Source organism: Acanthochromis polyacanthus, chromosome 4, assembly GCF_021347895.1.
Source record: "Acanthochromis polyacanthus isolate Apoly-LR-REF ecotype Palm Island chromosome 4, KAUST_Apoly_ChrSc, whole genome shotgun sequence".
NCBI lineage: Eukaryota > Metazoa > Chordata > Actinopteri > Pomacentridae > Acanthochromis > Acanthochromis polyacanthus.
Window position 1 is genome coordinate 45,969,188 of NC_067116.1, and position 21,295 is coordinate 45,990,482.

At 41.0% G+C, this 21,295-nt stretch overlaps 1 protein-coding gene across 7 annotated transcripts in view; it reads right to left on the reverse strand.

Moving 5' to 3' along the window:
• Nucleotides 1-21,295, reverse strand: part of obscna (obscurin, cytoskeletal calmodulin and titin-interacting RhoGEF a) — an 85,633-nt gene that overhangs the window by 11,782 nt on the left and 52,556 nt on the right. For all 7 annotated transcript variants that reach the window (XM_051947604.1, XM_051947606.1, XM_051947605.1 and 4 more), the window contains 34 exons: nucleotides 21,144-21,216; nucleotides 20,967-21,061; nucleotides 20,756-20,868; nucleotides 19,653-19,853; nucleotides 18,515-18,597; nucleotides 18,089-18,262; nucleotides 17,805-17,964; nucleotides 17,600-17,701; nucleotides 16,899-17,063; nucleotides 15,854-16,012; nucleotides 15,568-15,745; nucleotides 15,121-15,234; nucleotides 14,746-14,913; nucleotides 14,211-14,313; nucleotides 13,999-14,128; nucleotides 13,799-13,904; nucleotides 11,694-11,802; nucleotides 10,443-10,570; nucleotides 10,249-10,361; nucleotides 9,367-9,535; nucleotides 9,191-9,278; nucleotides 8,906-9,106; nucleotides 8,748-8,808; nucleotides 8,586-8,663; nucleotides 8,335-8,507; nucleotides 8,189-8,215; nucleotides 7,938-8,090; nucleotides 7,675-7,720; nucleotides 7,494-7,571; nucleotides 4,756-6,484; nucleotides 2,705-2,833; nucleotides 2,508-2,630; nucleotides 1,372-1,539; nucleotides 1,079-1,175 (listed from right to left, as the gene is read on the reverse strand). In XM_051947604.1, coding sequence (XP_051803564.1) covers nucleotides 1,079-1,175; nucleotides 1,372-1,539; nucleotides 2,508-2,630; nucleotides 2,705-2,833; nucleotides 4,756-6,484; nucleotides 7,494-7,571; nucleotides 7,675-7,720; nucleotides 7,938-8,090; nucleotides 8,189-8,215; nucleotides 8,335-8,507; nucleotides 8,586-8,663; nucleotides 8,748-8,808; nucleotides 8,906-9,106; nucleotides 9,191-9,278; nucleotides 9,367-9,535; nucleotides 10,249-10,361; nucleotides 10,443-10,570; nucleotides 11,694-11,802; nucleotides 13,799-13,904; nucleotides 13,999-14,128; nucleotides 14,211-14,313; nucleotides 14,746-14,913; nucleotides 15,121-15,234; nucleotides 15,568-15,745; nucleotides 15,854-16,012; nucleotides 16,899-17,063; nucleotides 17,600-17,701; nucleotides 17,805-17,964; nucleotides 18,089-18,262; nucleotides 18,515-18,597; nucleotides 19,653-19,853; nucleotides 20,756-20,868; nucleotides 20,967-21,061; nucleotides 21,144-21,216 — 5,794 coding nt within the window. The remainder of the gene's footprint in view (nucleotides 1-1,078; nucleotides 1,176-1,371; nucleotides 1,540-2,507; nucleotides 2,631-2,704; nucleotides 2,834-4,755; nucleotides 6,485-7,493; nucleotides 7,572-7,674; nucleotides 7,721-7,937; nucleotides 8,091-8,188; nucleotides 8,216-8,334; nucleotides 8,508-8,585; nucleotides 8,664-8,747; nucleotides 8,809-8,905; nucleotides 9,107-9,190; nucleotides 9,279-9,366; nucleotides 9,536-10,248; nucleotides 10,362-10,442; nucleotides 10,571-11,693; nucleotides 11,803-13,798; nucleotides 13,905-13,998; nucleotides 14,129-14,210; nucleotides 14,314-14,745; nucleotides 14,914-15,120; nucleotides 15,235-15,567; nucleotides 15,746-15,853; nucleotides 16,013-16,898; nucleotides 17,064-17,599; nucleotides 17,702-17,804; nucleotides 17,965-18,088; nucleotides 18,263-18,514; nucleotides 18,598-19,652; nucleotides 19,854-20,755; nucleotides 20,869-20,966; nucleotides 21,062-21,143; nucleotides 21,217-21,295) is intronic.

Genomic DNA, 21,295 nt, shown 5'->3' on the forward strand with positions numbered 1-21,295 from the left:
AGTACAAAAAAATCGCTAATATTCTATTTTTAAATAAAAAAATTACGAAAAATACGGGGAATATTGGACGCGCATCGGGAGGTGCATTTCCTTGAAAACGACCGATTCGGGGATTTTATACCGACTTCAGGACATGTTTTGGACAAAATAGTTTACTGGCTTGTGTCATCTGATGTAAAAGGTTGGATTATGGCCGTTTTTTGTGGAATCTTTTTTTTTGTGTGTAATAATAAACCCGGAAATGTGAGTCGCGCTGTGTGCTTTGAAGATGTGTATAGAGAACGGATGGATGAATATTTGTTTTTGTCGGACAAATGTGTTTTTCTCACCCGCTGTGGTAATCGCATCTGAAAGTGGTTTATACCGGCGGATTCATGAGAATCTAAGCTTTCCATCGGTGTATAGTGTTTGTATAATCGCGTTTGCACCCGTCGGACATTCCTGAAATTCCTATGCAAATTAGTAGGTGTACCGCCGGCGGTACACTGAAGCTTAAAGGGTTAAAGTAGCAATTAGAAAGCCAAATTAATATATGGAGCACATTTACAAGTTTAAATAAAGTGCTGCTGAATTAAACTAACAATTAAACACAATGACTTACAAATGTGAATACAAGATGGCATAATAATTTACTTAATTTGTACTTTACTTTTGTTTTAGTGACAGATTGATTTCTATATTATCTGCAAAACAATGAAAAGGAATCTAATGTTTCTTAAATATTGAACCCAGTGACAGAATATACAAAGAGAACAGGACTGGGCCCAAAATAGAGCCTTGAGGAACACCACAAACAAAGAAGGGCTTTGGTCCAACAACATTTACCTGGATGAATCAAGGAGAGACGCTTGCATTCATTTATATCCTAATTATTTTATCTAAAAAGAAAAAAATCTATAAAAAATCTGTATCAATGCAAAATATCAGGTTTAACTCAGAAATGTGTGAAACTAACAAAAACCTGAAACATAAATAAAGGAAATATGATCATGCATGATGCTAATACTAACGAAAGTATAAGTATTAGATTGTTATGAAGAACAAACTTTCAGCTGCAGATTTTTGTTTGAAATCCCACCTGTTGATTTCAGACAGGAAGCTGAAGTTCTTGTGAGTTGTTGATCCGGTTCCCTTTGACCCCAGAGACTGAGTCTGAATGAGAGGAATGTGAATCTCTGTACAAAAAAACCCAATAAATACAGACAGAAAAGCTGTTATTCACCATGTAGCAGCTGATTGTATAGTATTTACTTCATCTACGTATAAGTGAAAAACACCAAACCAAAGTGGCTGTATCCTGCTACACCTACAAAGTCTGGACTGTTAGAAGGTGAAACATAAATCAAGCTAGCTAGTTCTGTGTTTTCTTACCTTCGGGATGTGTTGCCATGACAACAGGAGCTGAGGCGTCACTGAAAGGTCCAGCTCCTCTCTTGGAGATGCAGCCGACTCTGAACACATAAGAAGCTCCTGTGGGTAAATCCTTCACCACATAGCAGCTTTCTGTTACCTCTTCTGACAGGACCGTCCACTCCCCACCTGAGGAGACATGAAACACACTTTTATTGTACATTTTTATGCTCTTTCAGAACAATCTAGCAGCACATGAAACCATTCAAATGTTCTGCACACACATACAGCATCATTCCTCCCTATAACTTCTCCAAACACTCATCCTCAAGGTCTCCTACGCATTACTAAACCACCAGAAAGATGTGATATGTAGCATTCCTCTGTTCATGACCTGTGGAGCTTTTTTGTCTTTGTTTGCACAGGTGCATGAGATAAGACCTCCAAAGTGTAGGATTTTATCCACGTGTGGTCGGCAGCAGACAACAGCAGTACTACACTGGCATGAAAAAAATCTAGTGCTCAGATTGGGAGAATAAAATGAGGTAAGTAAAAAAAAAAAAAAAAGCAGCATGCAAACTTAATTTCAGATGTTTGAAAATTATATATTTATTAAGTAATAATTGGTGCAAAGCAGAAAAACTAAATTGACCTCAGTTTTAGTTTTTGCTCTCAGATAATCTGTCCATAATATTAACCACTGAGTGTTTCTGACACATTTTTTATTCTTAAATCAGCTTGACTGACTAGTTTTTAAAGCCTGATAATCATATTATTGGATGTTAACTCCTGTTTGAGTTCCTTGAAATAATCAGATGAAAAAATGGGTAAAAATATTACGTGCATCACTCCAAAACCTTTGCTCTGCCCAGGTCTGATAAAACATTTTGGTTTTTATAAGTGCAAAAACACAGTCAACAACAGATTCAGTATTAGCTGCCATCGGTACAAAGATGCTCATTAAACTGAAATTAAAACATGTAAAAGCTTTAAATTTAAGGAATTTTATTGTCATAATGAAATATTTTGCCTATGCCACTGAATAGATATTTCAGTAATAAGCAGAAACTGACATTAACAATAAATCACACTGCACTGAACACAAAACCAAGAAAAAAATACAAGCATGTATACAAAAATATCATCTGTGAACCCACCGTCTGTACAGTACTGCACACAGTAAGTAACCGGGTCGCTGGACTGAACCGGCCTCCACACCAGCAGAACTCCACCTCCGTCTAAATGCAGAACCTCAGCCTTGCAGGGACGAACCGGCAGCTCTGGATATCGACAAAAGATCACCATTAAAAAGTGATGTGAAACTGGAAACCAAAGAATGAAGAGTTTTTTTCACCTTTTGGCTTTTTAAACAAAGGTATTCTGAAAGATGGCAGACGTTTGGAGGTCCTCTCTTTAGGGCTCTCAGGACCACTGCTGAGGTCTTCTTCAGATGAGACGAGAGCTGATCCTTTCACTATTGGTCCTGGTATGAAAAAAGGAACAAAAAATTGAAAAAACATGACAATAGATGAAAAATAATAGCTGATTTGTAATAATACAATACAGACCATGAAAAGCATCCAACAGAAGTGAGTTCAGCTCAGAAATCATTCAGAACTGTAATCCTAAGTTAAACACTGAGGTATCTGCTGTTATTTAAATGAAATCTAACGGTTCAGTTTATTATAATACAAATACAGACCCTGAAGGAAGAACTCACTCCAACAGCATCTGTATATCTTTCATTACTGAGATTAAATCTTATATTTCTTCGATGTGTTGCGAGTCCAGCTCTATTTTTGATGACAGACTCAGTTCTCCTTCAAATGGAAAACACCACATTTCTGGAGAGATTTTTTTCTTCATTATTTCTTCAGAGATTTTTTTTTCCAGCTGTTCTTTGCTTTATAATACTTCAGGAATATTCTGTCCGATCCAACATACTTCTACAGGTCACAGTTTTTATTATCTTCTGTAGAAACTGTTGTGGGTTTTTGTCCTTTTGGTGGTTCTCATGCTGGACTATTCTTCTTCTTTCAGCTTCTGCAGACTGAGAGCCGTCTTGGCAGCCAGTATTTTGGTTCATCCACAGACATTCATGGTGCATCTTTAAATGTGGTCTCTCCAACACCTTTTCCCCTCATTAAACCCCAGATCATCACAGTACCACCTCCGTGCTTCACTGTCAGGACCATCCATTCACTGTAGTAGTCCTGGTCAGGTTCTCACCAAACATCTGAACTCTGTCTGAGCCCAACACATTTATCTTCATCTGCAGAATGTTCTTCTAATATTTATTGATATTCTTTAGCAAAGCTTAATCTTGCAGTTGTAGACTGATGAGCACAGAAGGTTTTTTTCCTGTGGCGTTCTTAGATGCTGATGTCCTGACCTGTTCTTCACACTGTGGAAGTTCTACCAACAAGCCAGTTTACACTGAAAACCATTCAGCAAATTCTGAAGCACCTGCTTGTCTGTTTTTCTGAGCTAGACTGAAACTACTTCACTCTCCATGATGTCATTTTAGGAGGATGATCACTGGTACTATGGCTCCTTCTGTACCTCCTGATTACTGCTAGCCTAGCCGCGCTAGACCCAGCTCTTACGACGCAAGGGTCTAGTTACCCTCGACAGGGAGGGAGGCGGGCTAAAAGGTTGTCTATCAAATCACTCTGCAGCAATTGGGTAGGTATACAACCAATCAGCGCAACGAATAGGCTCCCAGAGCGCCGGAAATCAGAGGATGCGGTAGTTTGGTGAAGCCTTATTTATACAGTCAATGGGTGAAGCTCAAGTATATTACAGACATGTTAACAGAAAGATGATTCAGAGTCGGTGCTAATGGAGCTCAACGACTGTTGTCGTTTTTGTTGTCGACCTTGACAGAGAATTAAATTCGTTGCCGTGGGTTGTCTAGCGCGGCTAGGCTAGTTGTTTCCGGTTGTTTCTGTCAGAATCGTCGCGCCTCTGTCGTCACTTAGTTACGCCCGCCTTCTGACTCTACACTTCATGGTGATTGGTCCGGCCAGTTTTAGGAGCATCCAGCCTCGAGGCTTACCGAGGGTAATTAGACCCTTGCGTCGTCAGAGCTGGGTCTAGTGCGGCTAGGCTAGATTACTGTGGCTTTCCACTCATTTTTAGTTTGTCATTGATTTTCCCCATACTCTTTTCTATCCTTCTGAAGTTTTACTGTCATTTTTCAGTTCCTCTGTTTAATTCTTTCCCATGTGGAGCCGTGATGCAGACATGCAGATAAGCACAGCTCTTTTAGAACCATGTTCATGCATTTAGGCTAACTGGAAATCATAGATGGAACCCAAAATGTGATTTTTTTAGTATGCATGCTGCTTAATGTTGCCTCTTGTTTACAGTAATGTAAAAATAAAGTAGTTCACAGCGACTCACCTCCTTTACTCACATCCTCCTTGGACCTGGTGAACAGCTTGGTCAGGCTGGAGGCTGAAGCTCTCATCTTCTTCCTCAGAGACATGGTGGGTGTGTCCGGCTTCATGATCTCTCCTAGAGTGGGTCCTAACTCAGAGTTCTCCAGCTGGGAGTAGGAATGACCGGTCCAGGACTGTCTGCGGAAGATCTTCAGCAGTCCTAGTTTGGGCGACTTCCCTGTAGGCGGTCGTAACTCCAGGGCCGGAGCCGATGCGTGTCTCTGGAGGCCACAGCCCTCCTTCTTGTCCTTGGCTCTGGGAGGCCTCTCTGGAGCCTGCAGAGAAGACAGGCTGGGACTGGGACTCGGCGTTAGCGTCATCCCCGGCTGAGCTCTGCTGTTGGAGGATAAGTTGGGATTGGAGCGAGTTCGATTACGTGGCGGCGCCTGAGGAAACGAGCTCCTAGGTTTGACTTCTTGGAATGAGCAGGGGGAAGGTGAAATGAGAGGTTCACTCTGATCATCACATAGGTCACTCTCTCCTGATCGGTATTTTCCTCTGAGATGACCGTGACTCAGCTCCTCATACGAGCCGAATCTGCTTGAAGACTCGGAGCCGCCATGTTCCAAAATAAACGACTCAGCCAGAGATCCTTGGGAGCCGGTAAATGTTCCTCCCTCCGTCTGCTCCTGATCCAGCCTCATTCGGTTTCCAGCAATGAAGCTTGAAGGAACAGATGATCCACCTACTGTGTGAGTTCCTTGTACAGGAGCGACAGATCCTCCTCTTCTTGTGGGTCGCTGAGGGCTCGGGATGGCCAGCAACTTTCTCCCTGCCTCTTCATCGTCTGTAAAGTCTTCCTTCAGACTCTGAGAACCTTCCTCTTGTCCTGGTTTTGCTCGTCCGGGTGAGCTGGGAGATCGACGCGATTCGTCCAGAGATCTACTCCTCCTGTGAGGCGGTGCGTTAGCGTGGACGAGGCCGACTCCGCTGTCAAACGAGCAGGACTTCTGCATGCTGGGCTGGATGGATGCCCGTCTCTGACCGCGGTTGGTTTCCGTTTCATCCTCCACGTATTCAATAAGAGGCTCGTTGAGGCGTCCTGAGAAGCTCCTCCTGAGCGGCTTGCGGCCTCTTTCCTGCTTTTTGGCCTGGAACTTGTCCCGCAGCGTCATGTGTCTGGCAGACATCGGTGAAAGCTGATGAGACGTGTTGTAGAAAGTGCTTCGGATGAGGCTCCCTCGAGGGATTCGACCTCCATCGCTCCCTGAACCTTCATCTCCATCAGACAGGCAGAGAGATGGACTGCTGTCTTTGCTGAAACGACGTTCCCTCTGAGGCGTCTGTTGGAACGAAACTTCCGATGAAGCGACGGACTGCCTGCTCACACTTCGCTCCAACACACTCCTCCTCCCCACCACCTCCACATCCTCTTCCTCCCCTAACGTAGTTTCATCATCCTCCTCTGCATCCAGGTGGAGTTTGGTGAAAGGCTCAGGGATCTGGGCTCTCTCCATTAGCGGATCAAAGTCTTCCTCCGTTTCCTCCTCCTCCTCAGTCTGGCTGCAGTGTTGGAAGAAGTCCCAGGAATCGGCCTCATCGTACTCGGAGGAGGATCCGCTGCTCGGGGAGCTGCTGCTGTGTTCTTGTGGTTCTCGAGGCACCGTGGCTGCAGTGTCTCTGAGAGGAGCATCGAGCAGCTCAGGAATGGGCCTCAGGGTGAGCACTGAACCGATGCAAGTCAAAGAACGCTGCGGAGGAAGATGGAAAAGCACTGATGACGTCAGATCCTGGCTATATATTCTCCTAAGGCAACTACACGATCTGCAGTGAATTTAAATCTGTAATCATATAAAACTGACTTTCAAAATTAAAAGAAACTAGCAACATTCCAATTTAGTGGTGAATCCGATCCTTTGTCGACATCCACTGTCACACAGGTGTCATAAATCTGAATAATTTCATTAGTAACTGCAGCGTTGTCCATCAATAATCGACTGAGATAAGTTAAGAAAGAACTTTATCAATTAAGGAAAACCTCACCCAGAGAAGAAAATCACACAACAGGAGAATAAATGCAGATATTGGTATGATTAAAATTAAATAATTAAGCTAAAATAAGAGTAGAATAGAAAACTAAAAAGTATTTCTGGCAGTGATTCTAAGGTAGTAAAGGAATACTACACGTGCTAATGAAATATTGCACAGAAAACTGAAATATTGCACCTGAAAAACTTAATATTCGGCACATCAATATATTTTACTTGAAAATAAAATACTGCACATCAAATTGAAATATTGCATGTCAAAATAAAGTATTACACCTTATAGTGAAGCTGATGTTGCACAAACAATTGAGGAAAGTAATACTATAAATGTTACCATACAGAATAAGCTGTAATAAATATAGATATGGTGGCAAAGGTAGCTAATATGCTTGTTACTGGGTTACAGAAATGCTAATCTAGTTGATCCTGACTTGATTTAAAATGTGTGTGCCAGCTGGAGGCAATTAAGGGTGACAGAAGACTTTGTCATGGTGCCCTTTAATGAGCTAAACTCCTTCAATGCCTCTCTTTACCAACACAATACCGTCTGTGGTTGCTACACTATTAATAAGAGATCACAGCTACTCTAAAATACTTACAGACTGTATTTTCTAGGGAAATGGTATCTGACTGGGGCTCTATAAACATTAAATGACTCGAATTTGTTTAGAGGCAAAAAAATCTTCATCAAACCATCCAGGAGGGAACTCACCTGCCATTTCCTTTTGGAGATGAAGACTCTCAAACTCTTTGTGCTGATTTCATCGGTATCTTCTCCTACATGTTCATCCTGACCACAATCATAGTGATTTGTTAGTTTAGCTGTGGGTCAGAAGTTCATAGTGGTACAGTAAAATTTTAAGAAAACATTTGTTGTTGTGTTTTCATCTCACCTGGAACCATTCGTGGCTCAAACACTCAAAGGCAGACGGTCGCTTCCTGGAAACAGGAAAATTGGGAAACATCAGACTTCAGAACTGCAGCTGCTTAAGAACCACCAGCGGAATACAGAATGAAAATAAGGAAAGAACGCTAAAAGACTTGTTTGGTCGATTGTGACATGAGAAAGGGACCCTGTGTCGTTTGCACAGCATTTTGCAAATACCTTAGAAGACTCTGAGTGTATGTGTAAGCAAAAATAAAAGTGCTTCCATACTCTGGGTCTGGCTGAAGCAGCGAGTGGAGAAAGTTCTTGGCTTCAGGACTCCTGTACATGATGTCAGGAGCATCCCAGTTCAGAGTTCCTTCACCGACCCTGAGCAGCGTGGCTCGATCAGTGTCACCCACGAAAGGGCATCGGGACACCAGACTGTTGGCGATCAAGATAAAACATGAACACATACAGCTTTTTAATAACTAATATATTCAAGGTTTAGAAGCTATTAAGAGAAAAGCAGTGATACATACCACAGGTAGGCTATAACACCCACAGCCCTGACAGAGAAGAGAAGATATATTAGTTTTATTTTTCTCTATACAAAACATTTTCAGCTTTTATTTGAATCTAAGTGGCAGGCCAACATTATCTGGATTTTCTGTCAGCTCAAACTCACCAAACATCCGTAGCCACAGTGACTGGTTCCTGGTGAACAATCTCAGGTGCAACAAACTCAGGTGTCCCAAACAAACTGTACTGGTGTCTGGACGTGTCTATTTCCTGGCAGAAGCCGAAGTCGCAGATCTTGATCTCGTCTCTCGGTGGATAAACCATCAGGATATTATCAGGCTGAAAGAAGCACAGATAACAGCAGAGTTAGGAACTGCTTAAACATTAATGTGATGTTTACTGAAGGGGAAAACTCACTTTAATGTCCAGATGCAAGATGTTCATGCTGTGAATGTGACCGACGCCTTCAAGGATCTGCTGAATGTATGACTGGACCTGAAATTAAAATGCAGGATATTTGTAAGGAGTCATGCTCGTCGTATTTGCAAGACTTGAGGATAAATCTGAGTTTGCTTTTACCTCTTTTTCTGAGACTGATCCTCTCAGTAATAAATGGTCCAGGAGTCCATGAGAACAGCAGCTAGAAACGCGTTAAAGAACTCACAAATTAGCAGCGTCTAATCAAACCCACTGGATGATAAACTGGTCTATTTACACGGTATAAAACAGAAGGATACATCTCTGTGATCAGCACCAACGTTCGTCTGGTGCAGAAGAAGTCCAGCAGACAGGCTACTCTGGGATGAGCCAGACGAGACAACAAGTCCCTCTCCTGGAAGGCTCTGGTCCGAGTGCTGCTCCGAAGAGGAAGAAACTTAGCAGCAAAGACCTCCCCTGTTCTTCTGTGGATGACACGCTTCACTACCCCGAAGGTTCCCCTAAAACACAGAAAGAACACTTCATGAAATCTCAGAAGACACGACCAGCAGCTTGGACTGCATCAGTATGAAGTTCAGGTTCACCTTCCGATTTCCTCGTGGACGTCATAGACGGAGAATAACTTCCGTCTCTTCCCCAGCTCCACCTCTCTCTCCTGAATCTCCAGCAGACCTACAGAGAAACCAAAGGCTGAAACTAAAGCAGGTGAAGCAGAAAACAATGAAAATAAGGATTCAGAGAAGCACTGATGTCGCCTCACCTTCCTCCACCGTCAGCTGAGCTTGACAGGAAGCGTGGCCGGAGTAGTTGTGGGCGAAGCAGGTGTAGACGCCGCTGTCTTCGCCCTCCGGACACGCGATGGTCACCGAACAGCGAGCGCCTTGCTGCAAGATCTTCACATTCTCATTGGCTGCAAGCTCCTCTCCATCCTCCAATCATAAAGAGACAGAGAAGGTTACAGTCAATCTGTAGACTTTGGTTTTTGAATTGTGACCTCTGAAAACAAAATGTTGACGTAAAGAAAGCACTGTGTGATATCGAAGAGTCAAAATTTACTCAAAAAATCCTTCTTCAGGTTGAATTCTCAGAGGAGACACAGATACCGAAAACAACAGAGTATTTTTTCAGAAAAGGATAAACTACAGAGAAATGAACGATCATTAAAAAAATAGTCCTGTGATGCAACAATAAGGATTGTGTTCTTTGACTTCTCAAGCACCTTCAATACAATCCCACCAGAGCTGCTTGGTTAAAACCAGTGCAAGTCGAGTCAGAGACCATCTCACCTGCAGACTACAGAACTGTGTTTTTAAAATCCTGTACTGTCATTTTAGAATATTTTATTACCTCATTCTAGGTTTTCAGTACATGTTGGTGCTTCTATGAAGAGTTTTTGTGTTTATGTTTGTTTTACTGTAAAAATCAGTGATTTTGAACATTTTACTGTAAATATCACCAATTTCGGCACCTTGTTTTCTTGAACTAGTACAATTTCCATGTTTATTGAATGTTCTTTTGTACTTTAGTTTCCTCATCTTTCTTAAATGCAGCATGTGTGAGCTACTGGATACCTTGAATTTCATCCATCGTGGTGGGAATCATTGTTTTATTTCATTAACACCCTGATCTGCAGCACTCGTACCTTGAACCACTGTATCTTGGGAGCAGGTCTTCCAGTGATGATGGCTGTAAATGTAGATGTTTGTCCAGGTTCTACACACAGGTCCTCAGCAGGTACCTGGATGAAGGGAGGAGCTGAACCACAAACGACATCATTTAGTTTGTCATACAGCGTTGGATAATATCCTTGATGCTGTGTTTAGGCAGCATGAATACCATCAGTGATTTCCAGCATTGGCTCTGAGATGTAGATCTCCTCTTCTTCCTCCAGGTAGGACGGTGGCTGCACTGGTTGTTGTGTTGGTGTGGAGACATGAACATCTGCTTCAGCGGTGGTCTCAGCACTGGAGACACAACAAGATACAGGAAAAGATCCTTGGACGGTAAATAGATCCAGTCAAAGAACATTTTAGAAAACTTCACCCTGGATGCTGAGATTATTCCCTTAAATAGAAACCACTCTATGCACCAGTGAGCCACAACATTAAAACCAACAACAGATGAGCTGCAAAACATTGATCAACCTCTTCTAATGCAATCCATGTTACTTAGACATGTACCGCTGATTTAAAGCTTGTTGTGAACCAGAAACAGAACTCTGATTGTAGCCGTACAATACAACCCACCATACAGCAAAAACTGTTCACAGATGACTGAAGGAACACAGCCTCCACACTCCTCAGATCCAACCCAATCAAGCAACAATGGACGCCAGAACAAGACGGATCCACATCCAAAGTCCTGGTCTGGACCCCACCAGAGGTCGCTGTTTGAGCTGTGCTTTGAAAGTTCAATGTTCAGGGACAAGAATATATTCTGAATCTTTCTGTTCACTGTTTTTACTGCACTTGATTTACAGTGCAGAACTGTGAGGCAACACATGTAATACTACATTATATCAAGTAAAAACATTACAAACGAAGCTATTAGGATGGTACATAATGCGGGATATGATGAGCACACAATACATCGTTTTCCCAAAACTAATACTTTTGAATGTATTGATTTAGTTCATTTTAGGACTACATAATTAATGTTCAAAGCAAACAATAAGTTTCTCCCTGATACCATACAACAATGGTTTAGAAGTACAATTAGAAACCATCAGTCAGGAGGAAATGTAACTTTTAAAAAGCCTTTTTGCTCATATGACCATGTAGAATCAATGTTTATCTGGAGCTCAAAATGAGCACAACTATTAAACAATGAAAGAAAATATACACCAAAAGTTTGAAAATACACTAATGTGGAATGGTAAGAGGTCTATAAGTATGAGGTTTGCAGAAACAGGAAATGAGATGTATGGACATGCAGCAGGTAGGAGGTAAACTTCATGGTTTGTTTTTAGTTTGTTGAGGGATTTTTTCCATTCTGTCGGCTTTATTTGCTCTTGTTCCTGTATTTATGATACTGTGGCATGTCTGAAATAAACTAAATAAATAGAAACAGAAGCTCCACAGAACTCACTGTTCAGGGTATTCAGGTGGAAAAAGCATCTTGGCGATAGAAGTGGGGCTGAAGTCAGTTTGAAGCCATTTTTTAACAAAGGCAGTGGACCAGCCTTCTGAGTCAGCATCTGTAAAAACCAAAACACCAATCAGAACACCAACATATTAAGGTAAGAACTAAAAATATGTATTTTAAAATACATTGAAAGGAACTTGATAGGTGGAAAACTTCAGAGGGTACATTACCTCACAGTCGGCGTACAGTAATAGTTCACTGTACTTCTTACCTCACAGCTTCAGGGTTTTACCCCACTAACCCACCTCACCAGTGCCCACTCCTACAGGGGACACTTTCCCAGCACATGACCATCTTGTGATCGTAGTGAAGAGTTAGCTGGGCATGCGTTGGTGGGAGGAGAGAGGGAATGTTGAGTGGTTACTGGTTATCATGACAATGACTTACATGGAACGGTCCATGTGAGGAACCTCCTGCTTTAGGACGAGGAGAGGGGAGATGGAAAGATATGCAGGTTATGGACAATGGAAGGGCAAACATGTGGCAAAAATCCAGATAAAATATTTATCTGTGACTGAAACAACTTTCGAATCCATACAGAGAAAATCATATATCAAACTTCAAGCAGTTTTCATTCATCTTCAACATCTACTCGATTCCACTGCTTTAACTGCTAACTCATAGCTGGAAAATGATAGAGAACAATTTTAGTGACTTTCTATCACTATACTTAATTATTTGTCCTTATTAATGCTGTTAAATTACAGAACCTGACTGCTTGGGTTGATTTTTGCATGAAAACATGAGTCAAATGGAGGAAAATGTTCTGTTTCAATCCATGCCTTCTGTGGAAACATGATGAAAAACACAAAAACAATCAATACCACAAATGCCATCAATGTGTTTTTATGAGAGAGGATGCTGGGAAGTGTAGTATGGCATCTATGTTGAATGGCAACCACTAGATCCCACTCATTATGGCCAAGAACACGTCAGGTAAACATGTCAAATGCACTTCAAAAAGTCAACAGTTGGATGAACAGGATTAAATCATGGGAAAGTATTTCTCGGTGAGCAAATAGTTTTCTTTCTGCATTAAGAAATTCTGTTGAACCAGCTTGATTTAGTTGAGTTGGATCAACTTAATTTACTCTTGCAATATAAAATAATTAAATTAAATGGAATAAAACCTTTGGAAACACACTGAAGAGACCAAAGTAACTGATGTACACCAACATCATTGCTGCATATGTAAAATGTTGAAAGGAAACTATTTAATTGTTTGGAAATGATGATTTATGTTCACTCAGAGGGTTAATTTTGAGTGTTTTTATGAATTGTTAGGCTTCAGGTGTTCATCACATGACTGTCATGTGACCTAAATACCTGAATTAAACTCATGCAGAGTTTAAAGTGAAAAAGATCTACTGTCTACAAGTTCTTCAAACAAATGGAATGAGCATGAAAACCTCAGAATCAGAGTCCAGATGAGTTATGTGTAGATGAAGGATGATAATGTGTAAATATGACTTAGTGTGGTTCAGATGTCTGACAAAACCTGAATTCAGATGAGACACTTTATGAAAATATATGGTCACATGCTGATTTTTACATGAAATAATGAAGATTATTCAACTGAGATAACAATATTAACAATGAGATCATGGAAAATAACACAGGTGCTTTTATGTTACAAAGTCCACCAAAAAATACAGTTAATTGATGGTGACAACATGCGTTTTCTGCACCGTGCAAATAGAAAATGCCATAATCTCTGGGATTCTACTGATAAGGTAGGTGGAGCTACTCATGACATGAGTGTGTGTGAAATGAAGAAAAGGAAAATGTAAGTAGAATAAAACCTCAAAATGGTGGAAACCTGATAGAATGGATGAATGGTAGTGGTTGGAAGGTGAAACTGATCCAAAGTGTTGTGGTTGAGATGTCACATGATATGATGCAGAAAAACATGGGGTCTGAAGGAACAATGGCATGTGCTTCATCCCTCCTCAAACACAGTGCGGATACTGAGAGTGCAAATGAAAACCCAGTCGCTGGTTTCCATCCTGTGTGGAGGACATTTACCTCAGAGGCTCTGATGGTCCTACCTTTGGGAGGTAAGTCTTGTGGTTGGTCGTTCTCGATGTCAGTCGGCGGTACGTAGGCGGGACAAAGGCCTGCCTTACACTTGATGCAGCCAAATTCATTCCAGAGCTGAAAAAACAAAACATTCAACATATTTTATGTCAAAGGAAGATCTCTGATGTGATATGGGTTCTATTAGTACTAGTGGATATGGAGATCATACCTCACACTCATACTGTCCAATATCTGCCTCTGTTGCCCCGATAACCGTCAGAGACAAGATTCCACTACGAGGATCATTCATGATGGAGTATTTCTGCTGGTCAGTCAGCTCTCTGCCATCCTTCAACCACCTGCCAAAGATTCCTTCATTAACACTGACCAGACAATCCTATAAACAATCGCTGAGTCTACGTTAGCTCTGCGCCATCGTACCTGACTCTTGGTAAGGGTGTGGTGAGTGTGGAACAGAAGAACTGGATGTCTTCTCCTTCTATCAGACAAGCACTCTCCAGTCGACTCACAAACCTGGGTGGAGCTGGAGCGAAGAGGAAATATAATAAAATGTCAGGTGTATCCCTCAGAGAAGGAGAAGAAGAAGAGGAGGCTCAAGGAACCTTCTGTGCTTCCACAGAAGATCCTTTTCAGTTTAAAATGGTTAATCAAGGAACCCTTGAGAAACATTCTTCATAAAACTGTGAGGAGGAGGAGGAGGTGGTTAGAGGTTACTGGGTGGTTGGTCTTGGTGCTGATGGTTGGTTGGTGTACTTGGGTGTATGAGTTGGTGTTTGGGTGGGTCATTGGTTGGTGGTGTAGTTGGGGGTTGTTGGCTCGTGTGGAGTTTGGTGCATGAGTTGGTGGTTGGTGTAAGGTTTGACGGTTGGTGAAGTAGCTGGTGTTGGTGGTTGGATGGTGGTGTTTTTGAATAATTTTTTTTTACCCCCCCAGAAAAGTGAAAATGATAACTCACCCTGAACCGCCACCTTAGCCAGAGTGCCAGCGCTGCCCATGGAGCTGCTAGCGTAGCAGGCGTACTGTCCAGAGTCCTCTGCAGTCAGACTGTCCAGGATCAGACTACAGCAGCCGGATCGGTCTGCTGAGATGATGTGACGTGGATCATCCTCCAGAGGGAGACCGTCTGACAGCAGAGATGTAATGTAAGACCTTCACGGTTACCAGACTACACAAAGAATGCAGGGAGCTGAGGTGTTCTTCAGAAAATTTAACCTGAGAAATGCTTGATGCTTTAATGTCTGTCTGCTGTTGTATTTACATCTTTTCACTTATAAAATCAACAAAACATCATTTAACTCAGCCGTTTCTGTTTTCATGAACTCTTTCAGACCTTTGAGCCAGCTGATGAGTGGTTTGGGAGATCCAGAGACTTTACAGGTCAGTTTGATGGTTTGTCCTATCTTTGTTGTGCAGTCAGACAGCAGTAAGTCAAACACTGGAGGACCTGTTGATAGAATAAAACACAAATACAGAAATAATCAAACACAAGGTGAGAATATCAGACATGTCAGCTAAACATTACTGATTCTCAATAACTTAAACAAAATAAATTCAATGCAAGATGATAAATGCTTTAAATCCACGACACGTTAAGGTAGAGAACACACAAAATTATTTCTCCTATTTTGAACTCAAAGGTTCCTCCAAAGTGTCAGTAGTGAAGAACCCCAAAGGTTCCTCAAAGCCTTTTCACTTTCATACAGTATACTATCAAACATCATCTGGTATTTATTTCTCTTCGTGCAGAAACCTGTGAGCAGAAGGTGAGCTGACTTACTGTTGGTGAGCAGACTGGATCTCTGCTGGAGCTCCTTCAGGTCTTTGAGCCAGGACAGTTTCACTAAGGTGGAATTTCCCTGCAGAGTGTATCTCCTCATGGAGCCTCTGTGTTCATGCCACAGGCCAAAAGACTTCTCCTCCCCTCCCACAGTCTCCTTTATCTCCACATCGTTCAGCTGGAGAGGTCCACAGGGATGAGAATGAAGCCGGATGAGATGAGTGAAGGACTGCAGCTACACATTTATACAGCTTCACCTGCAGCAGGAGAACTAATCTCATCTTACCTTCATTTTGTTCTTGAAGCTGAAGGTGTCTCGGTTCATGCTGCTGTCTTTTTTCAGCTTACACAGAACAATACACTCCTTGAAGAGAAACACTTGCCTCTGATGACCTCTCGAGGTGGTTTTAATTTCTGGAGATTCCTCCCAAACTGTGAAAACTCCCTGAAGAAGAAAAAGAAAAGATTGTACAGTAATATGACCTTCATGGATCTCTACTGGCAACTTAACTCAGTTTAATTCCATCTACTCTCCCTTAAACTGACCAGATCTGAAAAAAATCCACAACTTTGCACCGTGTATTTATTTACTGAAACTACACGTTTACACTCAGCTGCACTTTGTATGTAATTCTTGCACATATATGTTCAGCAATGTGCAACATCCAGAAGTGAAAGATCAGTTAATGTTTTTATAGTTCATAATGCACCGAATAAGCCATCTTTAAAATAATAATCTGTTATCATAGATACACTCGCACAGACGACTTTTTCGACTAGACGTTTGTATTTCATATATCTGCACATTTTCTAACTGTACTTTTAAAATGTTGTCTGATTGTGTGGATGCATTGACAGATTGCTGTTTAATGTTTTTGTACACTGTTCAATGATAATTTACAAAAAAAAATATTAGTTTGTGGGACAAACTTCTCAACAATCTCAAAATGAGCTAAACTACAAGACAATTTAAGAAAACATGCAAAAAAGGCTCCTCTACAAATATGATGCGTAGCTGTAAATATGTTCCTGAGGTTTCTAAAGAGGTATTTAAGGATAAGGTTTAATTAAAACAGGAAACAGTAGGATAGAGATGTGCAGACAGGTAGCTGGTAAAAGTTAAGAAGTTAAACTTGCTTGTTTTCCGACAGTATTTCAGGTTGTGGGTTTTGTTTTGTTTATCATTTTGTGTGTTTCATTTCCTCTTATGATACTGTGGCTCCTCTCAAATTAATCAAACAAAAAAACTGCTTTGTTTAATGTAATTTGGCCACTTTTGCAGAGATGTACTGTTATGGCAGTAAAACAACATTCAGGTGGTCCTTGCTCACCTGTCGGACAGGTTCACCCAGAGCAGTGAGAGGAGCTGGATAGCTGTCGATGAGGGACACCTGGTGCACGTTGTCAGACCTCCAGGGCAGACAGGACACTATGGAGAAGGCATCTTCTAGCAGATAGCAGCTCTGTCCACTCTTAGCTTTGTTCTTGATTAACTCCTGCAGATAAAAGTCTTATTTACACTAAGTTCAACAGTCTGGGTTCATTCAGACAATTCCATGTTTTCCATCAAAACTCCCACTTTTATCCATGTGCTAACATAACTGCATAAAGGTTTTCTAACCATCAATGAGCCTTTCAGCACCATTAGCTAACACAGTGTAGCATTAGAACACAGAAGTGATGGTTGCTGGAAATGTTCCTCTGTACCCCTATGGAGATATTCCATTAAAAATCAGCTGTTTACAGCAACAATAGTCATTTACCACATTAACAATGTCTGCACTGGATTTATCATTCATTTAATGGTATCTACAATGAAAAAAAACTGCTTTTCTTTCAACAATAAGGACATTTCTGAGTGAGCCCAGACTTCAGAACGGTGGGGTACGATCCAGGTGACACACTTTCAAGGAGAAGTTACAATGAAATAAATTAATTATGCAGATATTCTGAAAGAAACAAGTAAAAATCTACTATTAATATCCTAAAAATGACCTCTATTGAGCAGATGTTTGTAAAAAAGAAGCCATACCTTCAGTAAAGCCTGGTAGGTCTGAATCCTCTCCACCGGCTGCTGGAGGAAAGTCAGAACGTCCATGACAGCAGCATCAGTTTTACCAGCTTCTGGTAACTCCTGAAATGTCATCAGCAACATAATAAAGGAGTAAAAATAAAGTCAGATCTGTGTGGTACTGTTGTGTTGATATGTAAGTCCAGGAGATAGATTTTAATATTACTTTGAAGTGCTGTTGGACGGCCTTGTCGGAGATGCAGGCCTCTGCTTGCTGCTGTCCCACCATGTAGTGGAGATACTTCTCAAAGTCTTCAGAGTGTTTGATGAGATGCATGGCGACGTCATCGTCTGTGGAACATTCCCTCAGACCAGGAAGGACTGACCTGAGGAGACAAAGTGGGTTTTTTACTACCATGGTTTGATCATTTTGTGTCATTTATGTGCAAAACATTCAAATAAGCATCGAATTAAAGACATAAAATATATTCCTTAAACTGTGTGTGTTACCGCTCATGAAAAAGCACGATGTCCTTGACGTTCCTGAAGATGATCTCCTTCTGGTTGAGGACATTAACGGGGACGTGGTGGCTGGACTCCAGAGGATTCAGCTGCTGAGAGATGAACGTCTTCATCTCCTTCACAAACTCCTGCTCACCATCAATCAGGCCTTGGATCAGCTGACTGAAGAGTAGGAAAATGTGATGAAGAAATATTTGTTTAAACTGTTCACATCTGGGGTTTGTTATTGGAAAAAGTAGATTCTCAAGGAATAAGTGCAGCAAACAGCCCAGCAATGGACTGCAGTATGTAATGTACAGACACTATAATCATCATTCAAACACACGATTCAGTAATAATGAATGTTTTTATCTAAATAATAGCATCTCTCTCCAGTTAATGAAGCTTTTGGTTTGTATCTACATAAAGACAGACCTCAGAGCTCTTCTGTATTCTTCTCCTGTAGATCCGATTCCATCAAGATCCTCCTGAGGTGCTCTCAGTTGTGGAAAGGTATCCTATTAAAAATTTAAATTTTAGATTTATTTTTCATTGTTTATGTCTCTGTTTACTCCAGACCAGAATTATTGTACACTAGCAACAGACTTTAAAGTAATTTAGTCAAATCAAGTTATTTTTTTCTAGTTTACTGACGGCTAATGCACGAGTTTTCCTCATTTCTAGTAAATATAACTTAAAATCTCTAATACAAAGTTCTTATATCTTGAGTCAGGTTGACTTAAAATGAGTTGAATGAATGAACAGCTGAGAGTTTAATTGACTCGTTAAATTAAATTCAAAAGAAAGAAAACTTCTGAGGACTCATTGTGTTACAGCTCGGCTCCTCAGACAAACGTGAGCAGCAAACGTTTACTGTCTGGTTAAATAAAATTCACAATGCCGACCAAACCCGACACCAGAACCCACATGTGAGGCTGGAGCACCGCAAAAACAGCGTTCCCATCAGCGAGGCCTGTGAAAAGGAGAGTCATTAAATGCAGCACTGATTACAGGTGTGCTGTCAGGTGGCGCTCCTCCTAACACCTGGTGTGAAGATGGACGGTCGTCACACTTAGAATCCACCACAAACTCTTGATTTATTTTTTTGTAGTTTGAGAAAACAGATGTGATGGAAACTTGCTGTCTTTGTTCAATTAAGTTCTGGTTGTTTCTTTTAATAAGAATTAAAGAGTTCTAACCATGACAAAGGTGACGTTTCTTTATACCTACAGACTTATAATTTATCTCAGATTGTTTTTGGACTCACTCTGTTTTTTTTGTTTTTTAAAAGGCTTCAACAGCTGAAATTTTAAGTTGTGAATGACATAAATAGAAAACAAAGGTGTCTGTATCTACTGTCTGCTACCATCTGAAGTTTATTGAGCTTGTTTTGTCAAACATCAGTTCAGGTAACTCAGCTGGTTTTAGACTTTTAAAACTCATAAAGTGACATTGAATTATTTCATCCTCTGAAGTGCAGTTAATTCTCATATTTCAGGCATCTGGAGAACTTCAAATGGTTTAATCGTACATTAACTTATATCTGGATAACATTGCAGTTTCTTCATCCGACCTTTCTCTTCTTCTCCAGGTAGGCAGGACAGAGCCATCCCTGCCGAGTCGGGTTGGTTTTGGTGGGTTTGGTCCTCACCAGCCATCTGTCAGGATGAACCGAGTCCAGAACTTCTACAAACTGTCCCTCCTTCACAATAAAACTCTCCTTATTTCCACTGTTTGGACTGCAGTCGGCTCGAGCCACGAACATTTCAAACGTCTGAGAGAGGAAAAGGGAAGCATTGGTACAGAATGTACGGTTTACACAGCAGAAAGTGTAGCATTACCTTTCAGATTATGATTTAATCAGATCCACTGATGCTTACAGAGCCCATAAACACAGCAGCCTGAGTCCATAAATCAGTCAGTGCCTCCACTTCAGAATTACATTCATTTTATGTACAATAACTTTAATAATGAGGCCAAGAAAAGTTACATCCACTCCAGGTGTCACAATCTAAAGATTAAATCAGCTTTTGTTCATTTCTCCCCAACCAACTGTGAGCATCAGTATTATGGGATGTCTCATAATGTGAACAATAAAACAACAGCAGAGTCCCAGAATCAATCATTGGTTTTCTGGATGTGTTTCTGATAATTCACCAGAGAAAACTTTATAAAATGCATTCTGGGTAAACTTTAGGGGTGGTTTTGTGTTATTTTGTGATCTTTTGTCACTATTTGTGGCTGTTTTGTATCTTTTCTGTCCAATAGTACCACAGTGATTGCATAGTCCTGACAGTGAAGCATGGAGGTGGAAGTATGATGATATGAGGATGGAGAAAACTGTAAAAAGTGCATTCTGGGTAAACTTTAAGGCTCATATCAGCATGTGTGATAGGTGGTTGGTCAGAACAAGTTCTAGACAATGAAAGGATAATTTTTACTATATTTGATAGTAGAATCTTCTAATAAACACGATATGAGACTCAAAAAACACTGACCAATTAAAACAAGCAATTTCAACCTACCTCTATGGACTTCAAGAGTCTGTAACTCTTAAAATATTCATAGTAAAAGTCAAAACTTTGCATGGCTTCATTAAATATAGTAAAGTTAATGTATGGAAAAAAAATCAGCTGATTCTGAGGAGGTTAAGAGAAAGAATGCAGATGAAATTACCTCTCGTCTATCCTCCTCCCCTTCGGACTCTGATCCAGAAACGGTGCTGGTTAGAGGTGTGTGGGCGCGATGGTGCTTTGGAGATGGTGTCCTCAATTTAACATCATGAGCTCCTTCAATTTGAATAAAAAACAGCTTTAGTACACAGTAAATATCCTAATTAAATACTTAAAAACAACACTGAGGTACCACAGAAGTGAACATAGCTGACCTTTGACCTTCAACAGCTTCTTAGGAGGTTGTGGAGCAGCAGCTTCTTCTTTATCTGCCTTTGGAGCTGCTTGTTCTGCAGGTTTTGGTGCTTCCCTGTGAAGATATTCAGGAATCATTTTTGGTATCTTTACAATCATAACAGACTAAAGCAAATATTTCCTCTGTTCTCTACTACCGTGGTAGGCCTGGGCTGGTCTCTGCAGGTTCCATTATATCAGGAGCCGTGTCATAATCAGAAGGACTCGACACTGTTGGTAGTAGAGTTTAAAAAAGGAAGTTTATTAATCTGCAGTGGAATTTGTTTTGTCTTACAGCTGTAAATGTGTT